The sequence below is a fragment of the Cupressus sempervirens genome, chromosome 3, assembly GCF_028749045.1.
Source record: "Cupressus sempervirens isolate cs-2001-9-10 chromosome 3, ASM2874904v1, whole genome shotgun sequence".
NCBI classification, from domain to species: domain Eukaryota; kingdom Viridiplantae; phylum Streptophyta; class Pinopsida; order Cupressales; family Cupressaceae; genus Cupressus; species Cupressus sempervirens.
Window position 1 is genome coordinate 594,980,444 of NC_143120.1, and position 23,213 is coordinate 595,003,656.

At 35.1% G+C, this 23,213-nt stretch overlaps 2 protein-coding genes across 2 annotated transcripts in view; one reads left to right on the plus strand and one right to left on the minus strand.

The window, feature by feature from the left end:
* The window catches only part of LOC149568070 (protein ARABIDILLO 1-like), a 221,565-nt gene that overhangs the window by 77,287 nt on the left and 121,065 nt on the right, over positions 1-23,213 (minus strand). Inside the window, exons 6-8 of the mRNA XM_089821073.1 lie at positions 11,548-11,635; positions 8,457-8,551; positions 6,251-6,314 (exon numbers count right to left, since the gene is read on the minus strand). Of these exons, the coding sequence (XP_089677199.1) occupies positions 6,251-6,314; positions 8,457-8,551; positions 11,548-11,635 (247 nt within the window). The remainder of the gene's footprint in view (positions 1-6,250; positions 6,315-8,456; positions 8,552-11,547; positions 11,636-23,213) is intronic.
* Positions 524-1,571, plus strand: LOC149568071 (uncharacterized). The gene is made up of 2 exons (XM_089817516.1): positions 524-969; positions 1,077-1,571. Exons 1-2 carry the CDS (start codon positions 640-642, stop codon positions 1,461-1,463), a joined length of 717 nt encoding a protein of 238 aa, XP_089673642.1. The 5' UTR covers positions 524-639; the 3' UTR covers positions 1,464-1,571.

Below are 23,213 nucleotides of genomic sequence, written 5' to 3' on the forward strand. Positions count from 1 at the left end.
GTTGTTTACATTAACATGTTTTAATTTTTAAATGTTTTACTAACTTGAGTTTAACATGTTCTTAGGTTGCTGAAACCCGCGTTGCCTCTCACACAATCGTCTTGAGACAACTTGTGAAGGTAAAAGAAGCGTTGAAGCATATGGTCATTAGCCCCCAATGGGGCATTTGGAAGAATTCCAATACAGCAAGGGCTTTAAATGTGAGAAGAATGATACTAGATGAGGATTGGTGGGGTCTTGTGAGTTATGTGTTGGAAATCACCGATCCAATAATGGCAATGCTTCACTTCGCAGATAGTGATGAGCCATGCCTTGGGGATATTTATGATTCCATGGATAGTATGCTGGAAAAAATTAAAATGGTAAGTTTTACGCTCTTTTACAACAATTTTTTATTTGAGAGATATCTAGATTCTAAAGTTTAAATTGACATATTCACTAATTATAATTATTATTCATATTTCATATCTTAGGTCATACAAAGGAGGGAGAATGATCCTGAGGACACCCTTTACAAGAAAGTGGAAAAAATTGTTCATCATCGATGGAACAAGATGACCACACCTTTGCACCTCCTTGCATATGCTCTATCCCTGAGGTACTATAGTTCTTATCAAATGTTTGTGCTTATTTTATCCAATGTTTGTGCTATTGATATTTGATAGTGTTCAATTGTCTTTTGTTATCCCTAGGTACTATAGTGCAGATGTACTTCGCCTTCCAGGTAGAGTGCCACCATTTAGAGATGCAGAGGTTGCAAATGGGTATAAGAGGGCACTAGCTAAGATATTCCAAGATCCAGAGATTGGGGCAATTGTGAGGAGTGAATTTGCTGCTTTCAACTCAGGTGAGGATTTCGACCCTATTGCCATAGCAGACCAAAGCAGGATGGGTGCCATCAAATGGTGGTACCTTCATGGGCAAGCCTTCACATACCTCCAACCTCTTGCCATAAAGGTCCTATCCCAAGTAAGTTTGTAAAATTAAGCTTAAGGTTAACATTCTCAATTCCTTGAATTTATTATTTAATTTATTTATCTTGATTGTTGTATTGATAATTTTTAATTTCTCTTTAGGTTGCCAGCTCTTCTGCCGCTGAGCAGAATTGGAGTACTTACTCCTTTATCCACTCAATCAAACGCAACCGGTTGGCTCCAAAAAAATCAGAAGACCTTGTGTTCATTCACAACAATTTGCGCTTGTTGTCACGGAAGGATCCTAAGTACAAGAAGGGGCCCGAAAAGCTTTGGGATGTAGCACCCGAGACTCCTAATTTAGATATGACCATCCGAGATCTTGCTAGATCCACTTTGATTGATGTGGATGATGAGAAGGAGGATTATGAGTTAACAATCCCCTCTACTACTAGTGGTTTGGGTTCCTCTACTAATACAGATGCAGCACTTGCAACTCACCAGTACCCCTCTGATGCGGATTTTCTTGAAAATCCATTTGATGATTAAATAAAAAACTTTAGTGTTGACTCTTGACTCTTTTATGAGTAAATCATGTTATAAACTTTAAGTTTAATGATCTATATTTTGAATGTTACAAGCTTTCACTTTCAGTAATTCAATGTGAATGTGTTGATTTTCTTTATAATCGTGAAAATAGATTAATTATCAATGTCATTGATCAAGTATACTAGATTCATACTATGAAATGATTTAGTTTTAGAATTATGTATATTTCTCTTATTTTTTAGTATATATAATGCATATATATACATATATATATATATATGCACGAATCCTCCACGAATCATAATTGGGAAAAACAAAAATCCCGAATCCACGGAATCCGATTCACGTGCCCGAATCGGATTCGTGTCACGAATCGGCAACTAAGCCTTCAGGTGACTGATTCTAGGGTTGCGACCTAACCAAGCTTCTTCCAGAGTTTTACCTTTGACAACCACTGTGGGTGACTGGTTCAACAAATAAACTGCAATGTTAACTGCTTCTGCCCAAAACTTCTTCGGAACATGTCTGTGTTCGAGCATGGATCGAGCCATCTCAATGATTGTGTTGTTTCAATGTTCAACTACACTGTTCTGTTGTGACATGTGGGGTGTGGTTAACTAGCGTTTGATGCCATGTGTATCCAAGAAGCCGAAGAAAATATGAGAACAAAATTCCCCCCATTGTCTAATCTAAGAGTAATAATAGATTTCCCAGAGTCTTTTTCAACTAAAGGTTTAAACTTCTGAAATATAGGAAATGCATCTGATTTCTTTTTAAGGAAATACACTCACATTTTTCTACTGAAATCATCAACAAACAATAGAAAATACCTGGACCCAGCAACAAGAGTGGCCATAGGGCCGTAGATATCGGCATGAACAAGCTGAAGTACTTGAGAAGCTTGCCATGAATCGCCACCGGTGAAAGGTGTGCGATGTTGCTTCCCAGCCTGGCATGCATCACAAACTCCAAGCTGTTGAGTCTGAATCTCTGTACTCCAAGAACAAGTTCATCCCAAGCAAGCTGTGAAAGATAATTCACATTTAAGTGCCCATATCGTTGATGCCAAAGTGTGTTGACGGAAGACCGCCGAGCAGCAATAGCTAAGTCCTGAGAATCACCAGAATCAATAAGTCTGAAAAGACCATGATCCTCAAGACCCATTGCAATAGTAGACTTAGTCCCCCGATCAGTAATGGTGCACTAATGTGAACTGAAGGTGACTGCCAAGTGTGGAGAATGTCGCAGCAACTAACTGACTGAGAGTAGATTTAGTTCCATCCCTGGAACGTAGTACACATCAAGAAATATGAGATTCCTCCCAGCTGACTGAATCTGAATGTTGCCTTTGCCAACAACCGTGTACTCTTCTCTACCACCAAAAATAACAGAGTCTAAATAAGGTTGGTAGTCAGTAAACCAGTCTCTGCGGTGAGTGAAATGACGAAAGGCACCTGAATCAATGTACCAGGCAAATGACTTCACATGATATGTAGGTCTTTTAGCCATGAAGACATAAAAGGCAGATTCCGCCTGCTCAATGTGCTCTGCACTATTTGCTTTGGGCTGTGAACCTGATTGCTTATACTGTAACATGATTGCACTAATGTGAATTGAAGGTGACTGCCAAGTGTGGAGAATGTTGCAACAACTGACTGACTAAAAGTAGATTTAGTTCCATCCCTAGAACGTAGTACACATCAAGGAATATGAGATTCCTCCCAGCAGACTGAATCTGAATGTTGCCTTTGCCAACAACCGTGTACTCTTCTTCGCAACCAAAAATAACAGAGTCTAAATAAGGCCGGTAGTCAGTAAACCAGTCTCTACAATGAGTGAAATGACGAGAGGCGCCTGAATCAATGTACCAAGCAAACGACTTCACATGATTTGCAGGTCTTTTAGCCATGAAGGCATTAAAGGCAGATTCCGCCTACTCAATGTACTCTGCACTATTCGCTTTGGGTTGCGAATCTGATTGCTTAGACTGTGTAGCTAAGCGTCTCCAACATTCAACCTTCATGTGTCCAAACTTGTGGCAGTAGTTGCATTGAATGTTCTTCTTTCGAGAACCATCTGATGTTGGAGCAGAAGACTTCTGCTAAGATGGCTATTGAAACTTGCCTTTATCCTTCTGAAAGAATTTCACAGCAAAGGCTTAATCTATGGTGATGGAACTGGAGTTGCTACCGAACTGTTGTTTCCATCGATCTTGCTAAAGCAGCAAGGTGCAAAGATCAGTGAACTTCAAATCAACACCAGAAGATGTGATGTTGAGAGTCTCGATAAAATGCTCATAAGATTTTGGTAAACTCCGAAGAGTGATAACCACAATATCCTCTTCCTCCATCTTGCGACCAATGGCAAGTAACTGATCACGGATTTTCTAAATCCAATTTAGGTGTACCTAGAGCGAGGTGTGCTCATCCATGACAATAGAAAACAAAAGGTTTTTAAGAAGAAGGCTCTGCTTTTGTCAAAAGTCGCATGAAGACCTTTGAGATGTGTCCAGATCTTGGTAGTTGTCTTGCTAGATGGAATCTAAGAAAGTTGATCATCAACCACGGATAATTTGAGAAGCATCCCCGCCTCTTGATTATTCAAATCCCATGTATCCTGATCAAAACCAGGAGCAGTCAGACATTTTGTAACACCCCAAGCAAATTGATCAGTGTTCCAATATTCAAAAATTGCAATGATCCGCTACTTCCAAGTGCCATAATTTCGACAATTAAATTTGGAGTTGTGCTCGAGCAGAATGTTTGTCAGAGATGCCATGGCACATTTTTCAATGAAAAACTATGGAAATCTATGAAGGCACATTCTTTGAAGCAAAAAGACTGAAGACCCTGAAAAATCGGAGAGTTACACAGAATAGAGCTCAAAAAACCCAAAAGGAATATGGTGTCATTTTTTGGATCCGCTGACTCGAAAATCGAGGCACCTAGAAAAATTTGACAACCCAATTGAGCTCTCGAAAAACCCACTAAGAATCTATGATCAAATTTTTCTTCGAGCCTACAAATTAGGGTTTTGAAGAAAACCCTAGCTGGCTGCAAAAAAACTCCAAATAATGGCAGATTTGGACAAAACGATTGCAGAACGGAACCAAATTAGTGGCTTTTATTTTATACTTTTCGTTGACATAAGAAGTCACTTCAATTGCACTATTATAGAAGTTGAATTAAGTTGTTCTATTTCAACAATTGAATTTTTTTGGATATTTTGGTGGCTTATACAAACTCAATTACATATAGCTTGAAGTGTTATCTGAGGACTTTCGATAAAAGCACACCGAGGACTTTCGATAAAAGCACAAAACCAAATTCATTTTGGAAGATTTGGGCAAAACTAAAAACCTCAAAAATTAAATTCTATTACAAGAAGCATTTTGAAGAAGTTTACTACTGATAAATCTTCCCTAAGTTTGAAGAATGATTTCTCAATGGATAGTCATCATAACACTTGAAAATCGGAAAACAAAATGCAACATTTTGGTTTCTTCCTTTACTAATTTAATATAGTTCTAAGTTTTTGGCTAACATTCCATGGTTTCTGATTAATTGTAAAAAGAACATTTTCTTTGTTGAACTTATGGCATACACTGCTGATCATGCAAGACTCTACATTACACATCTCTTTTGATATACAATGATTTCACGTAGATAACAAAAAGCTAGTAAACCATTAAATCATTTTCACCACTAGGGAAACTTTTATATAGACCATTTTTTGCAACCTGTGTGAGTACACTCCAGGTTGCTGAATACTATCTCATTTGTTTGTGCTTTTACAGACGCAGCAAAAGCATGGGTAAAAATGCCAAAGCAGATAAAACATTGGTTAAAACTTAAAATGCATCTTTCACATATTTTTGCTATAAAACCATGCAGTTTCTCTTTCAAGATTTCAATTTTTAATTTTCTACATTTTGTAATTGAATTTAGCAAAAATGATATGTTTCTTTCAGATATTTTTATCTTAGTAAGTTGATGAGTTTTTTTCCAGGGTTTTGTCAAGTATATGCTGAGTTTTTACTGAGTTGAAAATTTTAGGCTTGTCATGTACTCTCTGAGTTCAAGTCTGTAAAATATGATATAGACCTCTTCAACATGTACTCCTCCTTAGCAAACTCATGCCTCAATTTCAGATGTTCATCATTTATACAAAAACGATTCAGGCAGCATTTATTCACAATCTACTAATGGATAAAGTAAAATACAAGTTGTACTATATTATTTCTAGTTTCATACAAGAAAGGTATCATCTAACGGAAACATTCTATAATATTGTAAAGCACAAAGGTCTAATGAACATACAAAGAAAGCACCCCAACAAATGTAAACAATAAGAGAGTAAAAATTCCAACAGTTGTCTTTATAATACATACTAAAGTAACAAAAGAAGCAAATGAAGAGAGGCAAGAAAAATCATGGCATATTAATAAACCAGAATGGCCAGAAACTGTAGATAGACTTAAAACCTGACCAATATAATTAAACAAGGAAGAGCACACGAAATCTCTCATCCAAGTGTTTGACTAAGTAAAATCAATAGAAAAATAATAGGCATGAATGAATGTTTATCTCAAGTAATACGGATAGTTTTCTGTATGGAAATAGTTGTTTCTGTACAATAAATGAGAAAAGGCTATTCTTGCCTACAGATACATACAAAAACTCCCAAAATAGCAATGAGATCTTTCTCTGAATCATTATTTGAGCTCAAAAAATTGTCTATGATGTGCGTTTAAAAACTCTAGCAACTGATTGAAAAAATAAGCAAACCTCAGCATTAGAACGAGCCAGCGCGAGTAGAGGCAAAACACCACCTTCCTGTCCAATAGCAATGCTGTGAAGAAAAACCTGAAGTCAGCACTAAAAGGTTCACTCTAAATCCACAAATTGAATTTCAGACCAATTGACATCTGCATACTTACCATCCTGAAATATAAAATGATATGCTACCACACATAGAAATAACTTCAAGAAAAATCATTGTTCATGAATTATTTACTCCCAGAACAAATGAATATCTACCATATGCTGCACAAAGCTTATTCCAAACAAAGCGGAATTTATTTTTAAACAAATCACAAAAAATAGCCTAGATTAAGTGAGAAAACAAGTGATGGATTTCAATGAAGGCTTTATGGGACAGACTACTTTGCAGCATTTCCCAAATTTAAAGATGAAGATTTAAGTTTTAATTGAAAAAGTAAAATGCATACTTCATTCATTACTTGTGAATGTGTCAACTTTCAAACCCAGCACACGCAATAGCTTTCATCTGTTTCAAAAAAAAGTTACTAAATCTCGAGATCCATTCATAATACATGATAGGAACCATTAAACAGTGTTCATTCACATTGAAACTACACTGGATATTGTGTGATATTAAAGTTTCTTTTTCCCATTGCCATAGCATATCATGTCATGCTTTGTGACTTCAAGAGAATAAATAAATAGATAGACAGATGGAAGGATCGACATCAACTTCAGGAACAAAAAATACTGCCTTGACACTAAAAGAGAGATCCCCATGTCTGAAATTTCATTAATCAAATTTCTAGTTCCCCCCCACCCCCAAAAATAAACCGTCTCTGAGACAAGGACACACCAGGGACGGGGAAATCATTCCAGCGTCTCTAGCGGTGCCACCAGTTCATCGCCATTTTGGTCGAGACGGGGGGACATCCGAGCATTTTTGGTCGTCTCAGTCATTTGTACTTGTTTTGATATATGAACATTAAATAGCATATCATGCTGCTCAATGTAATCATCTTTATGATATCTATGACTATTATTATTTAATATTTAAATCTTATATAATAGAACTTAGAACTCTTCCATTTTATATTCGAATATTGAGAACTTTAATATTTAATGTTCAATGTTCCACCTCCATGTTCAATGTTCAATAGAACGTTCAACATTTTAAATTTTAGTAAATTAGTATTTTGCATCTTTATGTCTTATACTTTGTTTCATAACTATCATTTTAAGTACCACATGTATGGTGTATCATATAAACCCCCGCCCTCTCCCCCACCATCCCCAAATTGAGGCCCCTCTGTCCCCCTTGCCTGGAAACCTGTCCCCACATCCCCTAGGGCAGTGAAACTATGCTTGAAACTTAACTTGAAAGAACATTTCTATTCAAAAAAATTATAATCATCAAGGAACTAAATAATAAGTATTAAATTTGAAAAAAATATATACATCTGAAACTGTCCAAGTAAGGAAAGAAGACGAACTTCTCAGAAAAAGAAATTGAAAATGTCACCTCCAAAGAATGCAACATAATTTCCCTAAATGAACAAGAAAAATCATAAATGCATGCCTCTCAATGTCCTATAGGCTATTGTTACTGGAAAATGCATCATGCTATTTGCAAGAATCATTTATCATGGCAGATAAGTTTTGAGTTGAGCAATATGAAAGATAGATAGAACATTAGAAAAGGTTCAGAAGATTGATTGACTTATTAATTGCATACATTGAGCTTTTCAACAAACCAGTAGCATGTGAATATTGTGTCCAAGTGGAAACAGACACATGACAGAAGCCTTGGAATAAGTTACAGTCCTGAACAGAGAAAATATCAGTTGTGAATTACACATGAAACATTCGAATATGGATCAAACATCTGCAAAATCATTTACAACATGAAGTGATAATTTCTCATCAATCTTTGGCCTCAAGATGATGCTTTATGGAGAAGTTTAGAAGTTTAGTAGTTTGGAATAACACAAACTGTCCAGTTCATCAAAGAAAGAGTCGCCAGCATGATTACATTAATAAGTAGAGGAGATTTTTACTCAAGTTGGAAAAATTATATTCAATAATAAGTACCTAATATCATTAATGTAAATAGGTCCATAATGTTGTTTAAAACTCTTAAACTACAGTCACTTGAGTAATCTTAGACGCATAAAAATACTCAATCAAGAATTATTCAATAAAAACATGAAGAAAGACTTCAAACAATTACCTATTTGCTTCAGATACAGATAATCCCCACAAAGCACCAGCAGCCCTTTCTTGAAGACCTTGTGATGCATTACCACAATTTTGTGCAAGTGCAACCTGCACATTGATAGATCTGAAAGAATAAAAATGTTTGTCTGCAAAACAATTTCACACTTTAGAAGGTGAATACATAAACTATCAATTTTAAGAAGCAAATACCAAAACAATGGACCCAAATGTTGCTCGAATTGCTAATGCATTCCAAAGAGCTAACCGAACTCTAGACAAACAATGCTTACAAGCAAGGTCACCGGGAGACGGGGAGACTTTGAGGTCTCCGGTACTGGTACTGGTACCGGTACGGCAATTTTTCAAATAGGAGACGGGGGTACTTGGAGACGGCAATTTTTTTTATTTTTTTTTTTTAAATAAATTTTTAATAGTTTAAACTTAAAGAGTCTAATACTAAAAGTAAATACAAAATTTCAAAATATTAATACCGTAAGACTAAAAGACTAAAGTAAATAATAAATTAATAATACTAGTGTTGTCACATTAAAAATTAAAATAGATTCATAGAGTCAAACTGTCAAAGATTATAATAATAATAAGCGGTCAGATACAGAAGTACATTACTGAAATAAATTTTAAAACCTGACAAATTGGCATTGCTACAAAAAATTTGTGAAAATTATTGAATTATTCAACATCAATGCATGCATAGAGACACACTTAGGATTTCTATTTTCTAACTAAGAGTTAGGATTGCTTAGTTTAAAAGGGAGTAAATCATTTTGTAATAGTGTTTTTTTTCCAGTTACACAGATTCAACTAACAAAGATTCCTATATTGGTACTAGGATATTGCCAACAGCAGATAAACAGGTACGAATAACAAATACGACTTATACATCAAACTGAAACATGATATCCTCTTGAAAAAACAGAAATATGGGACCAAATACATTCATGTTAACATGCATAAAACCTCTAGTCTATCACTGTTATCGCTGAGTCTTTATCAGCAAATAGATGCTTGGTTTTCATGAGGAATAATACTATTATCAAGCATTTGCATATCAGATTTCTGTAACATACGTAATACTATCTTCTAATGCACGAACAACAGTTTTTGCACCCTAATTTCTCAGCCGCATAAATTTATGTGATTTGGGATCTTTACTGCAATCCTGTACAGCTTCCAATATGTTGTCTTAGACTTGTATCGTGTTCTTGTAGGTCACGTACATCACCAAGCAATTGTTACGGAATTCATATAGTACCTTAGATTTTTGCATTAAAAACATTTAAATGAGGGCTAAAATATATAAAATTATTTAATATTATATTTTACATTTATATTTTATCAGGGGACTTCGGGGAGACTTCACTACCTTAGATTTTTGCATTAAAAACATTTAAATGAGGGCTAAAATATATAAAATTATTTAATATTATATTTTACATTTATATTTTATCAGGAGACTTCGGGGAGACTTCACTTTTTGGATTAGGAGACGGGGAGACTTCAGGAGACTTCGTCATGAAGTCTCCAACCTTTTTTGAGGTCTCCGGAGACGCAAAAAGTCTCCGAGACGCGTCTCGGTCTCCGAGACGCCACTTTTAGGGGGGAGACGGGTCTCCTGGTAACCATGCTTACAAGAAATTACATGCATGATTGACAGTTAAAAGGTATAAAGGTAATGTTCAAGGGAAAATAACAACAATATAATTTTACATTTCAGAAACTGAACACATAAAATATCATTTTTTAAGAAGCATAAACAGCTATTGCATCCCAAGAAAGCTAATGATCTCTACACAATCAGTTTGCATGTGCCCAATGCATGCAAGAGTAAAATGTAAGGGAAGAAGTCATTGTTTAAGGAAAATAGGCAACAACTTGGTTGCACATGACGGCCTTCCATTATTCGAAAGCCCTAGATCAATATGTGTGTGGATGTCAGCTAACAACTACTGCCATATAGTGATACTGATATGACAAAATATAATCCAGCAATGCAAGGCACAACAGAATGTTTCTGTAGCTAGGTCAGATTCCTTCTTGGCCAACTCAAGTCTAATTAAGGTTGTGATACCATAGCTATATTGTTAGTGTGTTTGATTAGCAATAGTTATATTAGAAAATATAATTATTATATTGGCGGATAGTATCATTATTGTATTGTTTACTTCTAAATTATAATTATTATATTGCGAGATAGTATAATTATATTACTATAAAAGATCATATTATAATAATTATATCGATAATGTAGTTATTATACTATTGTAAGAGGACGTATTTATATCTTGTGATAATAATTAGCATATGTTTTAGGCTGGGCCCGACCTTATTATATTATTGATTGCCAACATTATTATATAATATAATAATATTAATTGGAGACCCGGACTTTAGAGAGGTGCGTCCCTCCTTGGATTCTAATTGTTTGATATAAAGAAAGATCAATCTTCCTCTATTTGATGAGTAGCATTCTATGGTCTGCTTTCTCACGCAGATGCACTGCTCGGGGGAGACAATCAGAGATTGTCTATGGTTGGGAGGGCAAATTGTTGCCCGTGGTAAACAAGCAACTAGATTCAACAGAATGAACACCATTCAGAAAACCATGTTATTTTAGTATCTTACCAAATATCAGGAAATTTATCACATAAGCATACACTAGAGTGATACATGCAGTGTGCATATTATTCAAAAAAATTATTAACCATGTCAGATCATGACTGAGAAAGAAAGGCATCAATACCACCTGATCAACAATACAATTTCGAATGCCCATTCAGGTTCAAATATTTAGATATTTAGATGTGCCTGAATATATAAGCAATGCAAGATAACTAGAAGTGATGGTAGAGATAAGCTATCAACAATGCTAGGTGTAATCACATGTCCACTAGAGGTGGATCATTCTCCATTGTGCAATACAATATGTGCAACATGTGCCACAATGTGAGGATGATAATGTGATAAGAACACAAAGGTGCAGCTCACAAACAAGGAGGTGTGTCAGTTTGGTGTGGTACATGTACTATGTGTGTGTATTATACAAAAGTCAATCTCAATCGTGTAAAAACATGACTAAGCAATACCAAGGCTTCAACACCACCAGCTGCAGCAATTGCTTCTCTATTTCTATCATCAAAGGACAAGTTCCAAAGAGCTCCAGCTGCCTCTTGCCTGGAAAAATCAAAAAAGGGCAAATGATAAGTATAAATACAATAAATCCTCCAAATAAAGAAAAATAAAGAGAACCATGGCATGCCATTCCCAGAGTTCGAGAAAAATGTGCCTAAAGGACTGCTTGAATAAAAAATAAAAGTACTTATTTTGTAACTTTTAAAAATCAGCTTGCTTTCTCAAGTGTGTCAACCTGAAATCACAATCTAACATTACATCCAGGACTCCTACAGACTCTTTGTACAATGTCTTAAGGGCAATTGAGCCATGGCTATTCACCTTAATCAACCAATAATTTCTATGAGTTTATTCTTGAACTAGTAGTATTTACAATAGTTAAGAAAATTCTAAGAGAAACCTCACTTACCTTACATATGCTGCAATGTTTCTAATAACTGGAATTCCCATCTTCATTAGCACATCACTCACTCTCATCTCCTAACAAAAATGAGCTAAAAAGTTTGTGACATAGTTCACTTCAGTACGAGAGAGAGAGAGAGGGAAAGAGGGAGAATTTCGTAATGTTAGATATTTTCATATTAGGGATGGTTTGTTAATAAATTCATAATACATAATTTGATTTGCATCTATCAAAGACAACAATCAAATTTGAGAAAATAGCACTTCAAAATGCTAAATTGGATGACAAGCCAGTACATTGCAGCCTTCATTTTAAATCGTAGTACTGCAGAATTTGAGCTTCAGTGAACCATGTGTAGCTCATCCTGAGTGCAAAAGTGGTGCTGAATATTTTTCAGGCTAGATTACTTCTTTGGTGAAAAGGAAGTAGCTTGAAGAGCGCACAAAGAAAAACTGAGGGAAGAGGGGCTGAGTGGATTAGTATTTTAAACATTTAAAACCATGAAACCACATATAACATAAAGAGAGTAACCATCAAGATGGAAACAGTATATTTTGCATAGAAAACACTTTTGGGTTAAAAACCATGGCAAAAAATAGCTTTCATTAGTAAAATGGGCACCAACACAGATTACATAAGCAAGCACCAAGTCTGATCAGCTAAGGTAACAATCTCAGTTAAAGCACCAACTTGAATATACTAAAACCATACAAAAATTACACACATCCTCCTAAGAACAATTTTGGACTCATGATAAGCTCAACTTCAGAACATCAAGCACAACTCTAACAAAAACCAAATTCCAAAAAAAAAATCCACACACATTATATTCTCAACTCCAAAGATACACACAATTCCAATAGATGCACGCAACTCTAAAAAGCACACTTAAAATAACTTGCCTGTACCTCATCCCAGGCTTCTTCCATACTAGACCACTCTGAAACATACACTTGTATATGCTAGAAAAAACACCTTAGTCTCTTCGATTTTTCACTTCTTCATTAGCTACAGAAAACCTTTCCTCTCAAAACCGACTCTGTATCCAACACTCCATGCTGTGTTTTACTTCATTAAAACTTTCAACTCCATCCTATTGCTATACAAAAATTTATTCCAGCTATCAAATTATCTGCAGGAAAAGAATTCAACTTCTCGTGCATATGCACCTTCAATTATCTAATAATCGAAATGCTCTACTCAACAAAAATTGCGTAGACTTTATCTCCTTTCTGGGAGTAATTAGTGCCGCTTGACTAAAATAACATGCATCAACATTTCAAAATGACTCAATCACAATCAATTCATGTCTAGAATCTTAAATCCAATACTTGTTGTCAATGATGACCAATCTCAATAAGCAATAGGGCTCAATCATCTCAGTAATAAACATCATTGTGCACTTTTGTACCATACATCGACCCACTTCACTTCCTTTTAAAAAACTACTTCAAAACAGAACATCGTTGGCATATGTGGCAAGTGAATACGAGTAGATGTTGGCATTGACGTCAACTAGGTAAAGTGTATTGTCAAAGGGGGGGTTAGATACTGATGGTGATAGCAATATTCATGACAATGTTAGTTTGTGTCGGTCAGACTATTGCAGACAACTGAGATGGTGTGGACACAATGTTCAATCAGAATCTTTATACAAGCATAAATACATACATGTGTATACATGGGAGTCATAATGGCAATCTTTTTTGGCATGTGATGTTAGTTAATGAAGGTACAATATATGTAGTGTTCTGAGTTGATGAAGGTACAATATGGTATGGGTTCATATGTTCATAAAGGATGTGTTCATGAAGAAGGTGAGTCTGATTTGAATGGTCTTCAATGAAGAAACATACTGGAGTATCAGATTTGTGCATAGCCGCTGTGGCAATATATCATTTACAAAAGGTTAATGATTGTCAAGATGCATTGCATACTTCAGTACAATGTCCTATTCAAGTGTCAATGAAGGAAAATCACTTGAGGTTTCAAATCAAGATCTTGCAACACAAGTTTTTGCTTCATTCATCTTGGCGACAGGATCCTGTACAAAACTGCAGAGTCATGGTACCAGCACGACAGGAACCTGTAACTCCATATTCACACTAACAGAATGATAGGAACTTTTATTTGTTTGACTTAATAAAGAGACGAATATTAATGATATTAATCATTGTGTACGTTCAAGGCTAGTATTTATTCATAAAATGTGTGGGAATGTTATTTTGAATCTTTTTCCTTATTTTTCAATTACAATGGTTAGTCACTGACAAACAAAAAAGAAAAGACTTTTCAACTACCTAACAATGGTTCTAAAAGGAAATAAAAGAATATTTGGTTAGTTTGGGTGCTGGTTGGAAAGAAGACTTGTGTGGAGAACAAACAAAGATTCATGATATCTAGATTTGAGTTGTTGAGATGGCAGCAGAGATATCATTACTTTGAAAGTAAAAGTTTGCGTGCTATTAATAAGAAATATACACATAATAGATTAATGTTCTGAGATTTGAATTGCTTGAGAAGAGAGGAAAATTGTAATGTCCCCTTTTTGGGACATTAGAAATATTAAGGGCATATTATTTATACTATTAAAATAGACTTGGAAAGCGTGGTCTCAAAATATAAAAAGTCAATTTAATATTACAAAGTGGGCAAAAAAGACAAAGAGAGATAAGACGAAAGGCTAGGAAGGGAGTCGAAGAGTCACAGCTGTGAAGGTAAAAGGAGATGAGACTCATTCATTTGATATGCTTGATTTATTATTTCAGATTTCAGTTCTCTCTTGCGAGAGTATTTGGAAAGCTTCATCTTTCAGCTAGTATGAGGATGTAGCCCCTCGTGCCGGCAGACAATGGACGCAAACCCATTGTCCTTGGAGACATCACATTAGGTGTCTCGCATGTGCTTACAGGGTCTTTTCTTAAGTTTTCCAATCTAATTGTAAAGCTGTGTTTAAGATTGGATTTCGAGTACTGGTTATTGTATTGCTGTTGTATAATGCAATAACACGTTTTTGAGGAATTTTATGAGAGTTTTACTGGTTTTATACTATTGGTTGTAACGCATCTTCATATGCTTAAATCCTGCAGATTATTTTGAAAGATCGAGTTCATATCTATTGGTGTTTTCGACTGGTTTTTTATTGTGTTTGCATATGTTTAGTTCTGAATATATTTTAAAGGGAAAAACAAGTAAATATCCGGTTTGGGATATTTCAAAAACGTAGAGTCATTCTGCATATATCACAACAATGAAAATCAAAAAAGGATGCCGCTAAAAGTGTTGAAAGAATGTAGCTGTGGAAATACAGTTTTTTTAATTTTTTGCATAAAAAGAAGCAGCAAGATCGCTGTTAAAAGAATATATGTACAGCAGATGTGTCAATACATTGAGACATGGTCTTAATGAAAAAGTAAAAAAAAGGGTTTCCTGGTAAAATGTAAAGCAATGGCATAAGAGTTTGGCTGCAAGAATGGTATTGGTAAATAGAATATATATTCTTTTTGTCATATAGACAAACATGGTGATGGCAGATATCGATATGCTGAGTTTGAATGACAGTTGTTTGTACAGATTTAACTCATTTCAGTTCATTGATGCTATAACTGATTGGTCTTCGATATTGATATGATATGATAGATTTTAATGATGTCCACGAAGCTAAAGTAGCCTATGAGACCCACACGACCACCCCCCAAGGTAGGAGCGAAACTCCCCTAGCTGCAGAGTTTTGGTTAGCTTGTCTCTCCTTCGCTGAAGTTTGATAATCAGAGCCGCTGTTCTCTCCAATTGATCCTCCTTGAATAAGTAGTTCAAGTACCTATTCTGTAATATCTCTGTATAACCAGATTTGATGTCACTGTATGACAGGAATCTTTGATAAAATGCTGCTCCGTATCTACCACTCCCATATTACAGAAAAAACATGTTTTGTCTGCCCACTCTTCCTTTGGAACTTGCCATCTACCAGTTTCACAAAGTTCTGACAAAGAACACTTTGATATGATATAAGTGTGTGCGATTAATGGCTTGTATGGGCAGATTGGTTATGTTCAAGAATCGATTTGCACTGCAGGTAAAGGCAGAGTGATCAATGATTTACAGTGAAACAAAGTACCCCTCAAAATTAATTTTGTTCTGAGATTTTGTAAGGGATACGTGCTCCTTAAGGTTTGTGCTTCTTAACTTGTAAGGGGTTGGTGCTCCTAGGATTGGTTCTCTAAATGTAGCCAGTAAAGCTTGGGTTAGGTGTTCCTAAAACTTGTAAGAGGTTGGTGACCTTAGAGTTGGTGCTATGAATTTTTTTTAGTGAAGCCTAATAAAATCATCTTCCATAGTGGTTTTCTCCCCCTGTAAGGCGTTTCTACTCAGATGCTTGTTTCCTATGCTTATGTGCCTCTTGTACCTTTCTGGTGAATATGCGGTTAAATGCTTTTACATTGTGTTCAGAGATCTTGTATATCCCTTGGAGTTATAAAGTTGAAGCATTTTCTGATTGAAATAATTATTTGTTTTATAGACCACTGATTCAAACCCCCCTCCCCCCACATCCCCCTGCAACACACACCAAAAAAAACATGGTCCAGGACATCCAACAAACACTTCCAAGCTCGACTCCATAATGTTGGTTTATTTCAAAAAATTAGTACACTTGCTCAACTGATTTTCAATATGAGACAAGCTGTTGATGTAATCATACCCATGCTTTTAATTGATACTTCACACCAGCTGATTAAGAATAGGCATTGCACCACAAATTTCAAGCATTACACAAGTAGGCACGTTACTAAAAATAATAAATTTGTCATGCTACAAGAGGCATTAGAAGAATATTTACACCTCAAATTAACTATTGAAAATAGAACACTAAACTTGTTCCCAAAGAAAACGCCAAGTACAGATGAAATCTTAAGTATATATGCAAGGAAGCCATGCATAGACTTGCCTTCATAAACTTGAACCCACCACTTTTAAATTTTGACCCTTTTGTATATTCAATAATGGCATGGTAATCTGACTTGGCAAACAAGCAGACAATCAGAAATCTTAATTAAACAGTCAACCAGCTCAAGTAGACTAATAGACAACTCATTGCAATTCTCTATCTAATTTAAATAATCCTCTGTAGTATATATGACCTTAATCATCAACCTTTGGCATCAATGAAACATATTCATCACAACCTTCATTCAAAATGAATTAATGATTGTTGAACACAGATATTGAGGAATTTGAGCTTCACTCAACCATGCATGGCTCAACCCTAGCTATAAAAGCTAGATCAAATATGATCACCTCCTGTTTTGTATTTTGTTTTTGGTTCTTCCCCTTCGCGGGCCTCGTAGGATTCTCCGACAAGAATTTTCTTTTTAAACCGGTAACCTACTTTAGGTCATCCATAAGCCATTAATATGATTTATTTCTTTATAACTAACACCATCCCTCCTGCTAAGACTAAAATAGCTAGCGTTGATTGCAATCAAAATATTGGACCTCAAAAACTATTTTATATATGTTTTCATGCTCTAAAGGCATTTCTCATTATTAAGATCACCCAGAGGTTTATTCATTCTTGCACACGGATTCATCGTTTTACCTATGTTCCACAAGGACGCATCCCCTACCCTAGAAACCCTACTCCTGACCCAGAATTTTCTTTTTAAATCGCTAACCTACTTTTGGTCATCCATAGGCATTAATATGATTTCTTTCTTTATAAATAGCACCATCCCTCCTGTTGAGACTAAAAAAGTTACTGTTGATTACAATCAAAAATTGGACCTCACAAACTATTTTATAAATGTTTTCATGCTCTTGGGGTATTTCTCATTATTAAGATCACCTACAAGTTTATTCATTCTTGCACACAGATTCATCCTTTTACCCATGTTCCACGAGGACGTGTCCCCTAACTTGGAAACCCCACTCCCATCCTACATACAAAACAAGGACATGTTCGCTACCTTGGAAACCCAACTCCCATCCCAGGTACGAAACAGGGACATCTGGATGGGATTTCAACATTCCTTTACCATCAAAATTTTGAGACATTCCTGATAGGTCAATTGAGGACACGTTCACATCATCTTAGATGCGAAACTGGTACATGGAAAAGGCCTAAAGAGGAATGGGAGGAGAGGATCTACAAATTTTGTGAAAGGGGGGTTTTTGAACTTTCTCATCAAGTGTATAGCATGCGCAGACATCCAAGCCCACTACGAGTTCAACTTGAAGGCGGGTTATAAAGCAAACTATCAGTTTGATTATCAAAAGTCATTGCAAGAGATCGGATTTGGAAAGGAACATGGAATTGGTTTAAGGTTTTTTGACTCCTAGTTCCATAGGACATTAGTCTCGTGGAGGTCATTAAAATCCTTCATTCATTCATCCAAATGCCATTTTGGGCGTCAGAGGAAACATTGGGATGGATTTGGGTATCGGACCCTACTTTGGAAATCCCGCTCTTGTCCTGGGTATGATTTTAACATCGCCTTTTCGTTCCCTTTTTGTCGAAATTTGGAGATGTTTCTGAAATGGCATTTTGGGCGTCAAATTTGGGTGCCAAGGATGCCAAGTCGTCCCCCGGTCCCCAATACACAAATTTGTTCCTGATGTGTTTTTGTTATGATTAAACTCTGCTAAATATACCTTGGGCTTGTACAATAGCACTTGTAGCACTTAATGTTGATGTATAGCATCAGTTGAAGTAATATTGTATAAATGCAATGAATTATGTACATTCATTAGTGAAAAATATATACATATATATATACCTATATATATATATATAGACATGTTTTCAGATATTCACAAAATGGACTTCATTCATATCAGGCTTATGCATTGGAGATTATCAGGGCTTTGTATCTGCCACCGATTACTAATTAACTTATTATGATTGCTGCCAATTGACATGGATTACATTACGCAGTGATTGGTTATGTTTATGATTAGTCAGTCATGCCTATGTAAAGGCATGACCCTACATGACCTTTGGTCACATAGAGTCATGTCTCTAAGGAGACATGACTTCTCATGTTCATATATATGTGCCAAGAGATTGCTAGGAACTATATAAATCTAATGCATACAAATCCCAACGATCTACTTCTCCTCTCTACCAATTATAGTAATTGAATCGTTGATACTCCATTGATGAATAATTCTAAAGATTACTGGATAGCAGTCGGATCTGAAGATTGCATTATTTGAAATACAGAGACACAAGTTTGGATCATTCCTTCTATAGTACAAAGATATCAAGTAAGGATAATTACAATTGTTAGATTCTAAAATAATAGTTTTACTCTGTCAGTGATCCTTAAACTCAACATGGTATCAGAGCCATTTTGAAAAGAAACTCTATTATTCAGAATTAAATCTAAAATCTCAGATTTATAAAATTTAAATTATATCCTTAAATCAAAATGGTGAATCACGTAAGGTTAGAGGATAGAATTGAGGGAGCATTAAATTTTTCATAATGGGAAATTGGAGTCATGATAATATTGAGAAAAATGGAATTAGAGGAGTATATAGAAACAAACAAATCCATGCTTGAAAATGATCCAGATAAAATGACATGGAAAAGACACAATAACAAGGCAATGAAAATAATAATAGACTATGTGAAAGATCATATTCTTCCCTCTATATCCAGTCTTAAGATTGCATTTGAGATGTTCTCTACTATCAAAGACACATTTAAAATCAACAATACTAGTAGACTACTAACCCTAAAACAAGATCTACTATACATAAAGATGAATAATGGGGAATCAATTACATCCTAGTTTCTAAGAATTTATGAATTAAAAGATCAACATGCAACAATGGAAAATTGAGTTGATGACAAAGAACTTAGCATGATAGCATTAAGATGACTTCCTATATCTTGGGAAACATTTATTCGAGGTCTCAGCTCCTAACCTAAGCTTCCTAAATTTGAATTACTAAAATATGAATGCACACAAGAAGAATAAAGATTAGTCTCAAGAGGACTAAGTGTAAATCAAGAGGGAGACATTCAAGCTCTTCATGCAAATTCAAACAAGAAAAGGAAATTCAAACATAATAAAAAGGAATTTGACAAAACATATAAGAAACGCGATTGGTCCAAAGTAAGATGTTTCAAATGTGATAAAATTGGTCACTCTCATAACTTCTACCCTAAATGGAAGAGAATTCAAGCAACCCTAGCAGAAATCAAAGAAGAGAAAGTAGAGAAAGAGGAAAAAGAAATCAATGCATTTTATTTAGCTCTTTCAAGTGAATTAAACTCAAACAAGAACACTTGGATTATAGACAGTCGAGCATCTCGGCATATAACAAGTTTTAGAGACAAATTTGAAAACTTCTCAGAATACTCCTCAGAAGAATTCACCACTGGAGATAATTCTACTCATCCTATCAAAGGTATTGACTCTTTCTCAATTCACATAAATTCAGGAATTACTCTCCAACTCAAAAATGTTTTATATGTACTTGATATTAAAAGGAATTTGGTCAATATTTATGGTCTTGTTGATCAAGGATTTAGAGTCACTTTTCAAGAGGACAACGTTCTATCTTGGCCAAAGAACTCTAATATCAAGAAAGCTATTTCTATTGGATTTAGAGATAGAAGTCTATATAAACTTTGTAATAATCAAAACTTAGCCCTAAGTCATGAAACCTCAATTCTACCAAAATTTGGCATAGGAGGCTAGGTCATCTTCACTATCGTGCATTATCATCTATAGGAAAAATTGTAAAAAGATTACCTAGTCTCAAAACTGATCACTTAAGCATCTACAAAGGATGTGCCCTAGGCAAAAACACAAAGCAATCATTTCTTAAAACTGTTCACAAATCAAAATTTATTCTTGAACTTATCCACACTGACCTTTGTGGTCCTATCTCTGGACTCTGTACCTTCACTAAACGGGTGTCTCTTTTATGTAATTTTTATTGATGACTATTCTAGAAGAACTTGGATCTACTTCCTAAAACAGAAGGAATGAGCTGAAGTATTATCAAAATTCAAGGAATTCAAAGCTCTAGTTGAAAACGAGTCAGGATAGAAAATAAAAATACTAAGGTCAGATAATGGAGGTGAATACATCTCCGAAATTTTTAAAAACTTTTGCATTAGCATTGGGATTAAGACGAAGTTTTCTGTAGCATATAATCCTCAACAGAATGGAGTTGCAGAACATAAAAAAGATCAATTGTTAAATGAGCTAGAGCAATGATGCACGATCAAAACCTTCATACTTCCTTCTAGGCTGAAGCATCTAACACTGCAGTCTACATTCAAAATAGATATCCACACTCAGTATTAGAGAACACCACTCCTGAAGAAGTATTTACGGGTATTAAACCAGATCTAAGTCATCTAAGAATATTTGGGTGTCTTGTTTATATTCACATTCCTGAAGAGAAAAGAGCAAAACTAGAACCATCCGGAAAGAAGGGGATATTCACTAGATACAGTGAAACAACCAAACACTACAAGGTTTTTGTTCCAAGTCAAAGAATAATTGAGATTAGTAGAGATGTGAAATTTGAAGAAGAAATTGCCTTCAATATTTTTAAAAACAATGATGAATCATTTACAGAACCCGTTTCTAAAATAGATGAAAATCACACAACAGAAATTGAGAGGGAGAATGATATTGAACCATCTTCTACCACTACATCAAATCATGAAGATTCTAAAAATGTTAAAAATAAAAAGAGGCCACTTTGGGCTAGGAAAATGATAGAAGAGAATCATGTTGAACCTAATGAAGTGATTTGAGAAAGTAAAAGAACAAGAAACCAGTCATGCTATGTAGTATTATTAACTGAACTTATAAAAACAGAACCTTCAAATGTTAAAGAAGCACTATCAAACCAATCTCGGAAAGAAGCAATGATTGAAGAATATAATTCCATACTAAAAAATGATGTATGGGATGTTGTACCTAGACCTAAAAACAAATCAGTTGTTTTTTCTAAGTAGTTGTTCAAAATTAAGCATGCACCTGATGGCAACATTGAAAAGTATAAAGCCAGATTTGTAGCATGAGATTTCTCACAAAAAGAAGGTATCGATTATGAAGAAACATTTTCTCCAGTTGCTAGATACACTTCAATTAAAACTATCTTGGCTATTGTAGCATCCAAAGGATGGAAAGTTCATCAAATGGATGTTAAAACAGCATTCCTAAATGGTAAAATTGAAGAAGAATTTTATATCGAGCAACCAGAAGGATTCTACACTCATATAAAGAAAGCACTATATGGTTTCAAATAGGCTCCCAAAGCATGGTATGAAAGAATAGACAACTATCTAACAAAGTTAGGATACTCTAAAAATGAAGTTGATCCTAACTTATACTTCAAGATAGATAGTGATGATATGATTATAATTGTGTTATATGTTGATGATTTGTTGATAACAAGTGAAGAACATCTCATAAGGAAGTGCAAACAAGAACTAATAGTAGAGTTTGCTATGAAAGATTTAGGTCTTCTACACTACTTCCTAGGACTAGAAGTCTGGCAAAATGGTAACTACATTTTTCTGAATTAGGGAAAACATATTGTTGATATTTTAACAAAATTTGGAATGATGGAATGTAAACCAGCTCCTACTCCTATGGAAGTAAATCTACACAAGCTGAAAGATGATATGATCAAATCTGAATCTACAAATCCTACTTACTACAAGCAAATTATTGGATCCTTAATGTACTTAGTGAATACTCGCCCTGACATATGTTATGCGACTAACACCTTAAGTCAGTTTATGTGTGCACCAAAGAAGACACATCTACATGCAGCTAAATACATCTTGAGATATCTAAAAGGCACTATTGGCATGGGAGTCAGATATGATCAAGTAAACATCAATCTTCAAGGATATTCTGATTTTGATTGGGCAGGCAGCTCTACTAAACGTAAAAGTACTTATGAATGTTGCTTCAGTCAGCAGAAAACAATCTTCAATTGCATTAAGTTCTACCGAAGCAGAATACATTGCCTCTTCTTTGGGAGCTAGAGAAGTTGTATGGTTACAAAAGTTGCTAGTTGATTTGTTCAAAAGACCTTTGAAGTCCATTGTGATTCATTGCGACAATTAGAGTTGTATCAAGCTCTCAGCTAATCCAGTCTTCCACAATCGTTCCAAGCATATTGAAATTTCTTATCACTACATTAGAGATATGGTGGATCGAGGAGTTATTCAACTGA